Source organism: Nelumbo nucifera, chromosome 3 (assembly GCF_055504915.1).
Source record: "Nelumbo nucifera cultivar China Antique chromosome 3, China Antique-T2T, whole genome shotgun sequence".
NCBI classification, from domain to species: domain Eukaryota; kingdom Viridiplantae; phylum Streptophyta; class Magnoliopsida; order Proteales; family Nelumbonaceae; genus Nelumbo; species Nelumbo nucifera.
In genome coordinates this window covers 105,207,203-105,225,256 of record NC_142651.1, presented here as the reverse complement: position 1 = coordinate 105,225,256, position 18,054 = coordinate 105,207,203, and the positions used below count along the sequence as shown (strand labels likewise).

The 18,054-nt window shown below is 35.9% G+C and overlaps 1 protein-coding gene and 1 pseudogene across 2 annotated transcripts; one reads left to right on the top strand and one right to left on the bottom strand.

The window, feature by feature from the left end:
- Positions 1–52: 52 nt before the first annotated feature.
- LOC148801814 (early nodulin-like protein 19) lies at positions 53–4,351 on the bottom strand (annotated as a pseudogene). Its single transcript, XR_016084635.1, has 2 exons — positions 1,651–4,351; positions 53–474 (listed from the first exon to the last, which is right to left on the bottom strand). The product of XR_016084635.1 is annotated as an early nodulin-like protein 19 (transcript).
- A 7,057-nt stretch (positions 4,352–11,408) lies between these two features.
- Positions 11,409–11,852, top strand: LOC104599049 (uncharacterized). The gene has a single exon (XM_010261418.1). It carries the CDS (start codon positions 11,409–11,411, stop codon positions 11,850–11,852), a length of 444 nt encoding a protein of 147 aa, XP_010259720.1.
- The last annotated feature ends 6,202 nt before the right edge of the window (positions 11,853–18,054 follow it).

Below are 18,054 nucleotides of genomic sequence, written 5' to 3'. Positions count from 1 at the left end.
TATATCTAAACCCTTGACCCTCAACAAATTTGAAAGGAAGTTCATCAACAATGGTCATGTATGCTAATGCTTTTCTAATCCCATTTTGATCAAATTTCCAAGTACTCAAGGTACCTTTGATTTCACTCTGCCCTTCTTGGTCCTTTGAAGATGCTTGAAAATTCAGTTCTATTTGCTTAGAACTAGGTTGATTGACATTGCTAAATGGACACTTTGGACACCTACCCAAATGCCCTCTAAGTGTGCTAGTGCCATTGAGCCTAGGATCACATTTGCACACTTGACTACAATAATTGCACTTACATTTATGTGGACCATCACTTGTGTAGAACTTTATAAAATGCAACCATACATCTGCTCTCTCGTTCATTTTCTTCCTTGTTTTGTGAAGTTGCATTTGTATTCGTCTCAAGAGTTTATTGAGAGCCATACTTGTCCTCTTCTTGTTTGGGGAGTGTCACCGTTTTTCGACATCTAATAAAACAACACAAGTTCACAAATTAAATAAAAATATGAATATTTAATAAAAAATTTTAACTTGCACTTCAAGATCCACAAGCTGAGGGTGACATTGTTGTGAAAAGTCTAACCCAACATCTAAAACGGAAAACATCTAAACCATTATTAAATGTAAAATGGAAAACATTTGAAAACCATTATAGAATTCCCTAATTAATAAAGCATATACTTTTTACTAATAAATCATAAATATGTTAATCATGAATTATATTAACAATTATGACCTAAACAATTTTTGAACAAAGAACAATAGAATATATTTTATATACAAATCTGTTAATAAAATTTTAATAACATTAAATCAGTTTATTGTTGAAAATTTAAATGTATACAATGCATAACAAAACCAAAATAATCCTAAATTTTTGTCCAAAATTCTCATATAAAACATCTGCATTTTCATGTAAAATAATCAATTAAATAAATCTCAACATTAATAAAAACATTCTCATATAAAACATCTGCATTCTAATGCTAAAAACATGCATATATAAACATATAATTAAAAAGTAAATAAATCCTAAAATTTTTTGCCCAAAATTCTAAAATTGTTTGATATTTTAGAATTTTACCTGTCTCTCAAGCCCGAATTCGAATTTTGTTCTTGTATTTCTAGATTTCCAGTTCTAATTATGCTCCTATGTGTTCACAATTGAATGTACCTCACTGATTCGGGAATTTCTTTCTCAAATAGTAGAATAAACTAGAGAGGAGATGGGAAGATGATAAAGACTAAAGATATTGCAGCAGCCAGTCGGACTCGGGTGGATAAGTTTCAGATGAACAGAGGAAGAGGGTAGACTACGGCGAAGGGGTGTTTTGTTAGGTTTGGAAGAGGGTAGACTACGGAGACGGGAGCAGCGAGTCAGCGACAGTGGTGGAGTGGCCGGAGGTGAGTCGATGAATAATAAGAAGAGAGAGAGAGAGAGAGAGAGAGAGTCTCGGCTCTGTCAAGAGTGTTGACTGTCGTTCGTTTGGTTCATAAAATTTAATAAACCAAACCGGAAACCGTAAATCATATTTTTTAAATGGGTTTTTTGCAGAATATCAATAAAAGAATAAAAGATAATATTTTTAAAAATAATTAAAATAAGGTAATTTTTTTTTTAAAATATCAAAAAAGGGCAATACACTGTTCATTGCTTTCATCTGCCCTTCGTTCTTTGCTCTCTCGCACGAAACCAGCAGAGCCCCAGAATCGACAATCCCGGTAGGAAGACATCTTGGCTGGAGCTGTCGTGGGATGATGAATGGTTAGAAGAAATGGCAGCTGTTGGCGACGAAGAGAGAGGGTGAACGAGGACGGAGACGTTCATGCCGTTATAGCAACCGTTGGGCCAGATGAAGTAATAACGTTTCGCCTTGTCAAGCGGCATGAAGTCCTTGCCGCTGCTCCAGTTCTCGACAGTGCAGTTGTCCTTATCCGTCTCGTGAGATCTGAAGGTGGGGTTTTATCAGGGATTGCGAGGAGGGGGGAGGCATTAACAGATGAGGTTACCGATGTAGAAAGTGTGGTTGTTGGCCCAGAGTGTATAGTTGATTCTAGGGTTCCAGCCGCGGCTGGCTCCGACAATGTGGTCAGTTTCGCTGACGAGGGTGATGATGGTAGCGGCGACGCATACGAGTAAGAGGAGGCGGAAGAAGGGGAGACGGAGAGATGAAACCGGTGTATTCGCTTCTCTCTTACAATCATGCAGAGGAAGACGATGAACAGTATCATTGCCCATCCTTCATATTTTTCATAAAAAGTTATCTCATTTTTATTATTTTATAAAAATATTATCTTTTATTGATATTTAGGACAAAAAATTACCCTTATATGCCAGAACCCTCTTTTAAATTCATAAAACCGAACCAAACCAAACCACAAATTCGGTTTGCTTCGGTTGGATTTTACGGTTTAAACCGTATAATGAACACCCCTGACCCGAAACAACTCATTGATTGCTCAGTGCTCAGTCTAAGAATTGCAGGGTCAAAATAGGTTCAAGTCGTACAATTATTAAGTTCCATGCATTAATCAATATAACTGCCTTATACGCTTCAGCTTCAAAAGATCTGACGCAAACCGGAATATGACTATAGTATCTAAACATTTCAGTTCAATTATTGTACTAACAGCTAAACATTTCAGCTCAAAAATTAGAATCAATTTGTAAGGCCATGCATATATAGACATATTTCCAAAAAAAACAAACAAAAGCATATACAGAAATATATTTGAAACAAAACTACAAAGTATAGAAAACAGAATTGATTGTTTGATTCAAATCCCAAAACCGGATGAAACAAAATCAAATAGTTTGGTTTTTTGGATTATGTAGACTGAACTAAACTGTAAACCATATATAATATAATGTATCTAAAATTAAATATATAACAAATTCTTTTATTTTATAATAAATAATAAAATAAAAGTTTAAATTTTATAATAAATTCTTTTATTTCAAACCGTATTAGAAATCACACTAAACCATATTATTACAGCTTAATCTAATTTGATTTTTAGACTAAAACGGTTTAATTTAATTTGAAATTTTCTGAAAACAGTAATTTATTGGACACCCTTAATATTGTAGAATTCAATAAATGGACAGGGCCAAGCTCATCAGACTTTGGCCCTGGCGCCCCAGGCTAATCAGAGAGCTACCAAAGTGATTTCTTTCACGGTTTGGTTTTACCTTTGACTTTCGAGATTGTATAAAAGACAAATCCAAACGATTTCAAGATTCAACGCACAGCCACACAATCATGCAGCTATTGTTTTTATTGAGTTGCTCAATATTAAGTCGAGATTCCCACGTGAAAACAACAAGGAGAAAAGTTGCAGGAGGGCCCATATCCACATAAATAGCTGGGTTTGGCATTTGCCAAAGTTAATTTGCATTCCTACTACTGCAGGAATCCAAAGCATGCATAGACCGGCCTCCATATATAGTCCATTCACCATAGGATGTGTGGAGTGTGGCTTTGTTCGTTGTTGCGTGTATCCTGGAGCCTTAAAATCTTGAATTGAGTTAATGAATAATGCCATAATGGTATAGCAGCCTCAGGCCCTCGGCCATCATGCTCGTTGTCCGTTACTGAGGTACGTAGGTCAAGGATAAGACTTAAGAGAGCAATGGACCAAACCCAACCTTGTTCACATTAGCTGGATTGTTCCAGCATTGACGCGGAATCCAATCTTGCAATCAGCATTTTGGGGGAAAAAGGGATAGAGGGGAAAAGTAATCAAACGCAAATATGAGATGTACTGCACACATCTGTGAATGATGGTTTGAAGCTAATAAATGACTCAGTCTTCATCTAGATTACAAAAGTTCAAATTATGTGTGGAGGAGGAAAAATAAAAATGTAAGAGTTTATTGTGTCTTGATGTCCCCACTAGATGAAATTCAACTTACTTGATATTAGAAACTACCCAAAAATTTCAAAAAGCTTTTGAAAGATATGAGAAGCATGATCCTTACTTTGGAACTGAACTTGGTAAGGATGAAGGGATACTACTTTAAGATGCTGATTGGGATATGGTTAGGCACCTGACAAAATTGTTGGACTATGCAATCAAGAGAATGGTGTCAAAGTGATGATGTCCATTTTAGTCCTATGGCTTGGAAAATGAGGGACAAGTGTAACAAATATTGGGGGAACCCAGAGAAATTAAATGTGACATTATTCATTCCACTGGTGTTTTATCCTAGATATAAATTTGATTATTTAGAATTTGGGATCTCTCAAATGTATAAAACTGATAAAGCATTTGCAGTAAACAAAAGTGTGAAGCAAAGCTTGTATGCTTTGTTTAAGGAATACAGTAATAGTTTGTCTTTTCTTCATTATTTCATGTTCATGATTTTATACTTTCCATTGTATTTTGATTTATTTTAATTTTCTTGGTATACGGATATTAGCACTATCACATTGGCCCCTATTGTCATTGATGTTCAAGTGATCCAGGTAAGTATTCTTCATGCTTCTGGATATGTGGATGAGTGATTCATTTTGAAGTGACCAAAATACTATCTTTTGGATATGTAATTTCTCTATGCTTAAAGAGTTCTGCACTTCAAAAAAACACTTTTTGAATTTGTCAAACTCTGTTATTCTTGTTTTATTAATTAGTTTTTCTTTATACTAGTTTTGTAGTCCAAAGAAAGCATAGAATGATGTAAAGTCCTCAAACCATATTAGAAATTGCACCAAACCGTATTTAAACAGTTTGGTTTGGTCTGAGAATTTCCCAAACCATAATTTGCTGATTTGATTTGAGAAATTCTTCAAACCTCACCAAATCGGACTGCGAACACCCCTAGATCGGGTTGGTCAAACTTGTCCTTGATGTCAATTGGACTACATTTGGTTCAATCTGATCCAATCCATTGTGAATCTGTTACAAATGAATCAGGTCCAATCCAAACAATGAATATTTTTAACCATTTTGGACCGATCCAATTCAACATCTGGACCATCCAATCTGTTCAAATTTGTTTTAATTTAAATTAATTCTAATGCAAACCTGATCAATTGACACCGATATTTTATCTTCCATCGATGGACTAGATATTGACTCGATCCAATATAAATTCATTATGATTAAATCAGGTCCAATCCAATCTAATAAATACTTTAGACCATTAAACCTAGACTGGTCAAATTCAATGTGTTGATGGTCCATCTAATCCGTCCAAATTAATCCAATCAAAACCAATTAACACTCCTAAATACCATCTATTTGTTGAATCCGAATTGCTATTTATTAGGTGGCGCCAGGCTGAGGGCAACAAAAGACAGACTGACAGCCAAGTATTAGAATCGACAGAACCACCTGATCCACCATGGAGACAAAATTGTAATTATTCAGTTGTTTTACTACTTGGGCGCGTTGGGGTCTTACAGCTGCAAATGCAAATGGATCAGATTCATTTCATTTCAAACCTTACTTATTTAAGACAGATTTAAATACCCTTTTAATCATTTAATCAGATTGAATCCAATTAAATTGGATTATTGATATTTTAATATGATGGAATTCGGATCTTTTGGATTTTTATTGGACAGGATTCGGATAATGTCCCTATCCGATTTTCATCCAAACCTCTTTTTTTTTTTTTCAACCCAATTTTTTAGGTAAAGTGAAAGATACCGAGTGCCCAATTTTATTCTTCCAATGGGTTATCTATTGGTTTGAAAAGAAAAGGCCCAAGCTCAAAGTGTCATCCATGTGATGTCATTTTCTTTAAAGGTCTCCATCCATTATCATCGTCAACGTGAAAGAGATGATGTGAGTGAACGTTCAAATATTTTGAAATACCTCTCTAGTTACATAATTAATTAATTATTTTTATTGGTTTTATCACTAACTTAATTAAAGAGCAAGATAATTTACGTCACTTTCTACCGAGCAATTAATTGTAAAGCCACGAACTATGATCGCCATTGACCTTTGGCTGGTTGCGTGGTTACGTATCCATTCCCACTTCAATCAGGGTTGGGACTTCTTTGACATATTTGGAGAGTGTTGTCCCTCATTTACGCTATGTTTGGTTTGAAGAAAAAGGTATGAAAACCTTTACAAATTACCTTTTTTTTCTTTTCCCTATTTTTTTTTCTCGTAATTAAACGCAGCTTAGGAATAGGAATGGGTCGGATTCGGTATCACCGATTGCTTGAGCTTGATCTTGATCCAATCTGACTCAATAATATGTATTTTCCGAATTTGATCCACTTGTGGTTCAATATAATATCAACATGTTTAAGTAGGAATTTGTTTTATGGCTGTCAATGTGTCTTCCTCCATAATCAGAAGAATGATCAAAGAAACATGAAAAGAAGTCTTGAGCTTTAAACCTAGATCAGATGTCAGAACAAAGTGCAAGAATACAAACATGAAAATCGAAACCCAATTTGGGGCTGAAGAACCAAAACCGTAAATGCAGGCTCTGAATTTGTTTTGGATAATGTAAAAATCACTTTGTATCATTGTCACTTCCACTTGAAACATTCTAGGATGGTAAATACAAATTTTATGAGTACATAGTTTTACTTTCTACCAGAAATGCTTTGAGTTATCAATACAACATTTAGTATATATCATTGTTGTTTCTTAAGGCAACGTCAAATTTAATGTTCCTACTATTATAAGTATCAACACTCAACCCAATGCCTCAATTTTTTTAATAGAATTGGTTATCTAATGCGACTTAATAAGACCATTTCTAAAAAAAATTGTATTGACCAACCTAAAACATTGCAAATAAAAGTGACAAAAGTACCAAATACAACCTAAATTTCATGACTTGGGGCAGTATTTGCTACAAAGTGTGTACAAGAGTCTATTATATGTAACCTAATCAGTTTTCCTATTTATGGATTTCTGATTTGTTTCTTTTTCATTGGGCTTTGATGATGTGCATTTTGGCAGTTCCCCGGCTGGCAGGTGACTCGGATGCCTACTTGAATAATTCATACCTGGAATGTAGCTTGGATGCCTATCTAAGTGGTGACGAGCTAGATCAATGGCTCTATTGCATAACTGAATGGTGATGAGCTGAAGCGGTGGCTCTGATGCGACCTACAAGGACACAGTGCCGGAGTGCCCGGGTTGCTTTACCCGGGGTGGGTATTCTGATGCTTAAGTTAGCGAATCAGAGATTTTAAAATAGCTAAATGTGAGAGAGCTGAAGAGCTACGAGAACTAAATTGCGCATCTACCCCCTGTAGTTGGAAGTAAGGCCTTTATATAGGCATTGTTTGGCATGAGCATCACGCAACACGTCCGGGATCTACGGGAGGATGTGCCTAACTAGTTTGAAGTCTCGGAGGTAGTCGTGCACGTAGGCTAATATTTGCGCCTTACTCGGTATCTTCCAAAACATTCGGTGTGAGAGCTGACTTTCGAGAGACCCGGGAGTGATGGGATGCATGCAGAAATCGACGGTGAGCACGTCTCGTAGATCGCCAAGTCGGCGCTAGAGGTAGGTCGCCAAGTCGGCGGTGGAGGCAGGTCGCCAGATCGGCAACAGGGGTAGGTCACCAGGTCAGCGCTAGAGGAGGTCACCAGGTCGGCACTAGAGGCTGGTTGGCACTAGGGGCAGGTCGCCAGGTCGACGACATGCCACGTCTCTAGTTGGGACTCCATCATTTTGGCTAATGCAAATTGTCGCCTAAGTAGTTATGGGTGTCACCCAGTTATTCCGAGATGCCATGTATCATATATTAGTGAAGGGTCAAATCTACCGCTTTGTTACCAATTTTAAATGCCTTGTTTGTAGTAGATCTTGAATCTCTATTGGATTGGCAGCAATATATTCTACATACTTTAAATGCAGTTTTATTTTTCTTTTTTAATTTTTAAAAACTAGGAAAAAATACGGTCTATTTAAACTCTCCCACAGGCTAGATACCACAACCCATTCAATTTCACAAGCTGTATTTAGTTTGAAGGAAAATGAAAGGAAAGAATGAAAAGTTAGAAAAATCCATATGCAAGCTTTGTATAAGTTTTCCTTCCTGATGGCCTAAACTGACTTATAGAAAGTATGGCCACCTTTTTTAATGCAAGCCACATGTCTAAAGTACAGATAGCATAAAACGATGGGTATATGTATTACCTTAGCACAAAAAGAAGCAAGTCCAGGTTTCCTATATTATAGGGGAATTTTGCACATGAAATTCTGACTTACTATATTATATAGTAAGTGGATCGGTAGATACTGAGTAATCCAAGCCACTAACCTACTACCTTTCGGAGTCTCCACTTGATTTAATTATTAACCTAATGTCCTTTTGGAGTGTGGTTTTCAAAACCGGATTAGACCAGATGGTTAGACCGGAAAAACTGGGAATTGGTCAGGTGATCGATTCCGTTTTACCTTAGAACCGTTATATATTTTGCCAAAAAATGTTGATTTGGTCAGCAAAAGCTGGTTTTGTTTTACCCTAAAACAGTTGCTGGGTCAAAAATTATAGATTGGGTCAGCAACCTGATGACCCGGGCAGTCGAAGCATAGACCCATCAACTTAGACAACAGTTTTCGGCTGTTTTTTTTGTTATTTTTTTAAAGGGAATTGTCTAAAACTCACCATGAGTTTTCAATATTTCTCTTAAACTCACCACAACTTTTCAAAATGTCTAAAACTCACCATGTCAGTAAGTTTTTATTTTCCAAAACTTTCCTTCCGTTAGTGCACCGTTAATGCTTCTTAACAGAGGTGTCCATGTCAGCCTAAATAGCAATTTTCATGACCAAATTACCCTTGAATGGTGAGTCAGAGGAAAAATGGTCTTTTTCAGTTTTCAATTCTCTCTTTTTTTTTTTTTTGCATTTTTAGTGTTTTGTTATAATTTCCAATGTCTTTTATAATTTCTGTTTTTTTTACATTTTCTATTTTCTACAATCTATAAATTTTTCCTGTATTTTTTGTTATTTATTTGCAATTTCTGTGTTTTCTATAAATTTTCGTGTTTTTTCTACAATTTTTATTTTCTGATTTTGTTTTTCAATTTCTATAATTTTTATACTTTTTGTAATTTCTATATTTTTATGTATTTTTTATTTAAAAATATATTTTTAAACTTTTTCTTTTTTCATGTCTAAATATTAAAATGGTAATATATTAATACCCGTTAATTCATTTTGTATATATTTTATATTTTATTAACACCCGTTAGTCTATTTAACGTCAAGTTAATGACATGGTGAGTTTTAAACATTTTGAATAGTTGTGACGAATTTAATAGAAATGCTAAAAACTCATGATAAATTTTAAACAATTTCCCTTTTTTAAGTCAGAATGGACTGTCCATTCCGAAAGACCGATCGTACTGTTTAACCCGGGAACCGGTGACCAAAATAATTCTATATCCACTTTTTAAAACCCTGATCGGATGTAATCTCTACTGCTAATGCACAAATTTAAGAAATACTCTTCCCACGTTTCAACATCCCCATTCCCCACTGACCAGCGACTGCACCAGTACAACATGTAGACAGCCAAGGCAGCTGGTCCCCTCCCCCAACCGACATGTTTAAAATTAATGTGGATCGTCATTAGGAATAGCAATTAAGGGAGAATTTGTCTTGGGCAGAGCTATTCAGTTGCCAGTAATCTCCACCGACAAAGATGAAGCTTTTGCTCTCTTCTATGCTCTTAAATTTTCCTGTTAGTTAAGCCTCATACACATTCTCGTTTGATAGTGATTGTTTAGCTCTAACTAAACTTCTATTAGTGAAACATGATCTATCATGGGATATCTCTACACTAGAAGATCATCCAACAAGATTGTTCATAGTATGGCAAAGTTTAATTTGTTCAATTCTCATGATCTATTGTTAATGATTTCTGGAAAAGTACTTATTTTGGATTGAGATCACACCGATAATCATTTAATTTATGTTTATGAAATAAGCCCTGAAAATAAGCAAATAAATCAAAGTTTTTAAAACCAACCTAGACAACGAACCGGTCAAGGGCCTGGTTCTTGGGTCGAATAGTCCAACCGTTTGAACTGAACGGTTGGTCCATTTTGACAAAAAAAAATAAAAAAAATAAAAAAACAGTTAAAACCATTAAATGGTTCAAACGGTCCGATCGCCCAGGTCAGCGGTTTGCTGACCAAATCAATGTTTTTTGCCAAAAATCCGGTTTTGGAGAAAAACGAAACCAATCACCTGACCAGTTCCTGGTTTTTCTGGTTCGACCGTCCAATCCAATCTGGTTTTGAAAACCATGAAATAAATAGTGATTATTAGTTTGCAGGCCCATCTTCATCCTCCACGCCATCTTAAAAATACTTATTTTATTCTTGTTTAAGATAAATATATTTTAGCAAATTTAAGCATTAGTAATTACTTATCAAATAAGCACTCCCAAACATGAGATTAATGGTTCGGCCCAGAGGCACTAGACTAGAGTTTTAGTCCTTTTTAAGTGGTATATAGACGATATTTTTATGGTAATGGACTATATTAGCTAATGTCTTGTCATCTCATGTGAGACCTTTTGAATCAAGGTGACAAAATTAATCTTAGGGTTGAGTTTTTAGCATAGCAATAGTGCAGTTAGAGGTGGATTCGAGTCAAGTTAAGCTGAATATCTAGTTAATCGAACTCGGTTTGTCAGTAAGGTATGAGATTTGAGCTAAATTCAAATTAGAGATTTGAGTTTGAATTTAACTAAAATCGAAAGCTCGTAAGTTTGAATTCGACTCAGCTTGAGTTCAACTGTGAGCCAAACATTGTATAAAATAAAAAGTAATATATAAAAGTTATTTTTTATTTAAATATATAAAGTTAATTATTATTACATATAAAATTAAAAAAATTATATGTATATTTACAAAAATTTGATTAAATTTGCGTGCCTTACGAATGTAGCTTTATTGGAATCTAAACAAAATTAGACTCGAATTCGGCTTGAAGAGTGAGGCCGAGCCCAATTGAACTTTTTAGAAACCGAATATTTGGAGAAAAGCTCCACCTCCACTCGTGGCCACTAAGTGTAATACACATCTGTCGATGGTGCACGCAAATTGTATAAAAATGAATGTCCGAACGTGATATGTTCCTTCATTAAATAATAAATACTGGACAACGACCCCACCTACACTGAATATTGAGAAATGCGGGTGAGACTCTGGATCTATCTTATTAATTACTGCCTTCCTGCATTCCTTTTTTTTTTTTGTTAATTTTGTAATACAATCATAAACCAACGATACCACGCAGGAGCAGGACGCAACCCTCCCTCCCCGGCGAATCAGCGATTAGTTTTATTATAATGTTTACGAAGAAATCCTCTCTCTCTTTCTCCCTCTCCCGACACCTCTGTAGTTAGTCTCCCCTCTTCCCGATATTCCGCAAACGAAGAAGGAAAGAGAACATTGTAACATGGAAGGCGTGTCTGCGAGTTTATACAAGGGCTTCAGAGGGTATTGGAAGAGAAGGAAGTACGAGCGTTTGGACGGGGCTGGACCCCGGCGAAAAACCCGGGTGGAGCTCGCCGGGGCAGGTTCCAACCGAAGGAGGCGTTTTTGGCGCATCAGGGTCACCCCCAAACTCCGCTTCTTCCACCACCTCTCCCCCAAGAAGCTTCTCATCCGACTTCGGGATGCCTATGTTAAGATGATGCTTGGGTTCGCCAATTCCAGGGTGTTCAGCGCTGGGTTCGGTGGTGGTGGCGCGGTTGGAGCAGGCTTTGGGTTCGGGAGGCCTTCCTTGAAAGAGTATGACGAGAAAGTGCTGATTGAAATTTATAAATCTCTGATGGCTCAGCGACAGTTAGTGCCTCAGGATGCAGGCAGATTGGCTGCCCAGATCTCATGTCGACGGTGAAAACTATAAGGGGTTTTCCTTTTCGACTTCCCTTTCTTTGTCCCTCTCACTTCTCTCTCTGCTTGTCGTTTATGTCGCTCCTTTCGTTTGTAACTAAAATAATATCTCTACTCCTTTGTGGCTGTGAGTAGGATTTCTGAAAATCTATTTTTACTATTCAGAATTGAAGAAGTATTTGGAAATCTCTAATCGTCCGCAGCCATTATCTGTTTTCTCTACACAACAAGTATTCGATTTAATTCCTGGTTTTGTTTTTGCTTTATTTTTATTTTTGTTTCGTTGGGGCGACAATGTTAATAGATCCGAGTCTTCCGATGATCTAAATTCCATTGAATTCTTGGTATTTTCCCCATATGCTCATAAACGAATTAACAATGAATTGTGCTCCCAAAATCAACAGAGATGAAATGATACATCGAGTAGTATCAAGTTAAAAATTCTACTTCTTTTCTGTGTTTCATTTTTAGTTTCGGGGATTGTGATTCTGGTCTTCCAACTATAAGTTAATAATGAGGTACTTTATCTGCATTTTAGGATCCAGGAGGGAGAGACTACGTGGTATTTTCTTTTTTTGTAATTTTTGGATATAGATATATACCGTATAAATACATATAAAATATAAGATTTTGTATTCTATATATTTGTACTCCTTCCAAACTGAGATGTATTCTTCTTACAAATTACAAAGACCCCTCCTATATTATAGGGTAAGTGACAAATGCCCCTATCAACTTTCACTTCATGATAAATACTACCTTCTGCTATATGTTATAGTTTAGAGTTCTGTCAGATAACTTAAAAGAAGATTTTTTTTTTCTTTTTAAATCCCCAAACAATCCTTTCCTTTTTTATTTAAACAATTTATGATTGGATTGGTTTTTTAAATATAACCATGAAGTCCTCTCGATTGCTTTAATTGATCTTTGCAGATTTATAGCTACATTCAATATTAAAATGAATTGGTACAAGTTTCTTTTTGATAGGTATAAAATCTTTTTTTCTATGCTAATAAAATGATTCTTTCGTGAAAATGAAGTTTTTTTTTTTTTTTTTTGCAATTAACCTTTAAGAGAAAAGGACGAGGAAAAGAAAATAAGGAAAATTCAGATGAGCATTTTAGTAATTTAATATATTTTGGCATTTAACTAGAGGTATTTATCAGAAAGTAAAAGTTCAGAAGGCCTTTATCAAAAAGAAAAGTTTAAGAGGGTATTTGTGTCATTCATCCCAATATCCCATTAGTAATTGGGGTCTTTATCATTTACCTTTTTCGTTTTTATTGTTTTTTGATAAATAATCTGCTTGACTTATGGCATGTTTTCAACTCCTAAACATTCTCTTACTTTTTCTCTCTCAACCCAAAAGGTAAAAACTGTTTTTTGTTCCCAAAGATTCTCTCCTACGTACAAGTTACTTAGTGGGTGTAGGGACTCTGGGTCCCGGAGGTGGGAATAGGGCTAGGTGCAGGGGAGGCCCATTGGCTCCACAAGGTTTATCTTAGCCCACTTGACTGTCAATGGGCCGGGCCTACCCAACAGAGCCAAACCAATCATATGAGTTCTGGTTCGAGTTATGTGTCCCAGGTCCAAATTATAATTGGATCGGACCATTTTTTTTCTATTCGAAACGGATTAAGATCCGAACTGATTTGTATTTAATAATACATACATTAGACTTTTAATTTTTATTATATTTGATGTTTCATACAGTATATAAGATAATTTTTGTTAAAAAAAACTACATGTTTCATTGTCATTTAAACAGTTTACTAATTATTAGTTCTTTTTAGTATAATCAGGATTCAGGTCTACTCTGGTCAAACCCAGTTATTCCAATTAATAGTTGGCACGTGTTAGTTCTGACTTCTGAGTTTTGTGTCAAGAATATATATTTGGGTTCGGATTCAACCCAAACCATTGATGTAAATGCAGGGGAGTACAAATGGATTCTATGTAAATTCCGGTTTCCCTTTGCTTCGAAGTTACAAACAAATGCATGCAAATTTGAACCGTGTACAAAATCTTTATTTGATCAAGGTTTACATTGCAAACAAAAATAAATCATAGTTTACACTATCCATTTGCACTCTCATGCATAATTGACTCATTCCAAACAAATGTACACAAGTGCGAACTAGATCCAAATTCCACATCTGATTGAGATTTGCAAAGCAGACAAACAGAGACTGAGGATCATTAATGGTCTGGTTGTGCAATTTCATGCATTGATTGATGTCTTCATTTTAAGCCCATGACCCACGTACCATCCTTCTCATTTACACCTAAGCCCATTACTCAAACCAGTCAGTTTATTTAGAAATTACCCACCCAAAGCAGAAAAAAAAAACAGGTTAATCTTAGCTCCACCCATTCACACCAAAAGTAGAGAGAAAAGGAATCGGTATTCCTCCAAATTATGGACCTTGAAGCAGTAGACCAGTCTTCCAACATCCACAAACATTTCTCAACCCATTTGTTACCAAATTGGGAAATTCAAATGCACACACGAATTTGCACTTCTCATCAGGCTTGAGCAATGAGCCCAAGGGCTGGGTCCCTTCAAATTTCAACAAATAATGCTCAACCCGAGTATTCCCAAGTTGCATCCTTAGCCTATGTTTGGTTTGAAGAAAAAGGTATAAAAAGGAAGGGAAATGTAGGGAAATTTATACAAGGTTTGTAAAGGTTTTTCTACCTTTCCCTACTATTTTGTTCAAACCAAACACAATCATAGTGTCAATGGAATGATGGTGGAGGTGAACTTTTGTCAACGACACATAATTTCCAGTTACAAACTTACGATGATTTACCCAGATTTGCTGGTTTTTTCTCAATGGCACTCCCATTTACTTGGCTTTAGGCTAAGGATTATTGAGCTGAGTTTGGTTTCTATAACTGAGTAGTTGGTGAAGTTCAACAAATTTGGGCTCAGGCCCATGACCAAATTGGCACCCTCTATTATAAAACTGTTAATGGGTCGGGTCTGGTTCAGGACAGGGTGGATCAGTCCTAAACAGGTTATTAATCAGTTCCATAAGACAAACCCAGAACCAATCCTATTGTTAATCGGGTTACTCCGGTCTGACCTGACTAGACCCAATTATACTTGACATCGATAATAACGTACGAGAATAACATATTAGAACTTCATTTTTTATTTTATAAAATAACTTCAACAAAAATGACAGTAAAATAATAAATTGCTTATATGCTGATGAAATAAGTGTTTTTAACGAAAACCACTTCTATACCATCTATGAAACTTATCCAATTAGACATAAAACATAACAAAATTACAAGAAAAACCAGGAGACCTCTATACATTATTAACTAAATAATCAGTTTGGAGAAACAAGAACCAATCCCAACCCAATTATTAATCCAGATAAACACGGAATTAAAACCAACATAATCAATTTGATCAGTTTTTTTTTTTTTTTCTATTGGATAGACCCAACCCATTGACCTCTTTACCCTATTACCACTGTATCAACTTGTTGAGTTTTTAGACTGCAGGAATGCTGTTCTCACTGAAATGGAATTGAACCCTTTCTTTACATCCCTCCCTCCCAAGTTTATGTTTCTTTCAATTTGTGGAGTTTGTGAAAAAATCAATTGGGCCAGTTCTTAGCCTATGTTTGTTTTGACGGGAAAAGTAGGGAAATCTTTACAACCCTTAGGAATATTGTCCAAGGATTTATTAGTACTCGGCATTGTTTTTAAAACCGTTTTCCTCTAAAATCGTTTTATCCCCTAAAACCGTTGATTTTGATCAGTAAACCGCTGAACCGGCCGATTAACCATTCGAACCGTTTGAACTGTTTGAATGGTTTTGACCATTTTCCATTTTTTTATTTTTTTTGTCAGAATGAACTGGCCGTTCGAGTCGAACGGTCTGACCGTTCAAACCGATAACCGGACCCCTGATCGGTTCGATCACCAGTTCATTTTTAAAAACCATGGTACTCGGGGTTTGAATAACTAAATTAGGTACAATAGTAGTAAGATGATCACTCTGAACACCTCCATCTTTCACAGCTTCAACTTCATCTTGATCCAAACTAGTATATATTACTGACAGGAACCACAAAATGGAATTAGATCCATTTGGACTAAACATTCAGTATGCTGAAAGATGTATTTTACTATCGGTTGATTGACCTCATTCTCCCTTTAACTTCTTTCCTTCCTTCTTGATCCTGTTAGGGCATTCCTTTTTAATCATGGCCAAGTTTATAGCAAAAACTACCATATTTGGGAAGATCCTCATACACAATCTTCTACCAAAATCCTTCCTTGGCAACACCAATCCAAACAATATTAGGGTTTTCTTTCAACAAATCAACCTCCATGAAAACCTTAGCGACTATTATGCGGGTAAGTCGAACAGTCCCAAGATCAACCCACAAATCTCTCCCTGCAACTTAGGCAATGGAACGAATAAACCATTCATTGTAAAAATTAACTGCAATCCTAGAAAATTTGTCCAAATGGGAACCATAGAAATCGTAGAAACATATCCAAATGTGAACCATAGAAGGTTCACAACCCAACTCCAAGCATGGCATCCATTGAAGAAATTGAAACAAAAAGTTTTTGATCACTACCACTTCTATTGCAGCTTTGAAAGCAAACGTCCTTACAAGAAACTCTCTAATCTCCGCCATAGATTGATGATCATACACATATTTTCCTACGAAGGCAAACTACAAAGGATCTAAAGATTTTTCTATCTCTTCATCTGAAAACAACATTATAGTCTCCCATCAATTGAGAATAGGAGTACGAATAGAAATATCAATCAACTTCGGATCTACAACATTGGAGAACAGGGGGTCGAAGAAGATGAAATAATCGAAGCAAAGGACATTTGTCAAGGGATATTCCCCGGCAGCAGCTTTCCGGCCCATAGAGAAAACCTATGTTATGTAAAAAAATAAAAAAATAAAAAAATAAAATGTCAGAAGGATTCCATCTTAATTTTAGCTTTAAACTATTGTATTTTCTTCATTGAGTTCGGGCAAGAGTTCTAAATTAAAACAGTGATTCCAACAGTCCAGACCCCAATAATACAGCTTAATTTAAATTTTATACCAAGACAATAGCTGGAGGACCGCGGGTTCTGATCCAAGTAAAGAATAAGCAAATTAAGTAATGACTTTAAAAACAATTTATCAGCCAAAGCTGAAATTAATTTAATAAATTAATAACCTCATCAACATTGATATAAGTCGATTATAACAACGAAAACCACCCTTCCAGAAGTCATTTCAATTTTAAAGTGAAAGCCTCTGAATGAGAGGTTCAATTATTGAGTCAAAGCTAATTAAGCCTGTTCATGCGTAGGATATATATGATGCCCAAGCATTAACATTGAAACATTGCAACAAGCATTAATTTTGACTTGATTGGATTTTATATGTTAGGATTAATGCGTGCATGCGTGTAGGGAATGAATAGAATCTCACATTCGAACAAATAATAAAAAAAAAAGACACAATGGACTTGTGTATTATGCATGGATTAAAACATAACATGATATAAATTTAAGCTTTTGGATTAAAAATAGAAATCTGATTTATTCTTATCTTCTCATATCCACTTCATGAGTTCACATTGGTACCCTATGGAGTGTGCCCCACATGAATATTTCAGCGTGTATGGGAATATCACCCGTACTTATTATTGGGAGATGCTTTCAATAGATGATAATAATGTATTATACACTCTAGTGCATTGATGTTGATGAAGCATATTGCGGCAGCTCTTAACTGGCAGGTGACTTGAATGCCTGGTTGAATAATCCTTACTTGAAATGTGACTTAGATGCCTGGCTGAATGGTTCCGACCTGGAAGGTGGCTTGAACGCCTAGGTGAATGGTGACAAGTTAGAGAGGTGGCTCTAACGCCTAACTGAATGGTGACGAGCTGGAGATGTGTTTCTGATGTCTAGTTGAGTAGTGACGAGCCAGAGAGGTGGCTCTGATATCTAGCTGAGTGGTGACGAGCTGAAAAGGTGGCTCTGATGCGACCTGCAAGGACACAGTGTCAGAGTGCCCGGGTTGCTTTACCCATGATTGACACTCCAATGCTTAAGTTAGCGAATAAGAGATTTTAAGATAGCTAAATGTGAGAGAGTTGAAGAGTTGTGAGAACTAAATTGCACCTGCCCACCCTGGGGTTGGAGGTAAGGCGTTTATATA

Excerpts from the sequence above, each read along its gene's own strand:
- LOC104599049 (XM_010261418.1), top strand. The coding sequence starts at position 11,409 with ATGGAAGGCGTGTCTGCGAGTTTATACAAGGGCTTCAGAGGGTATTGG.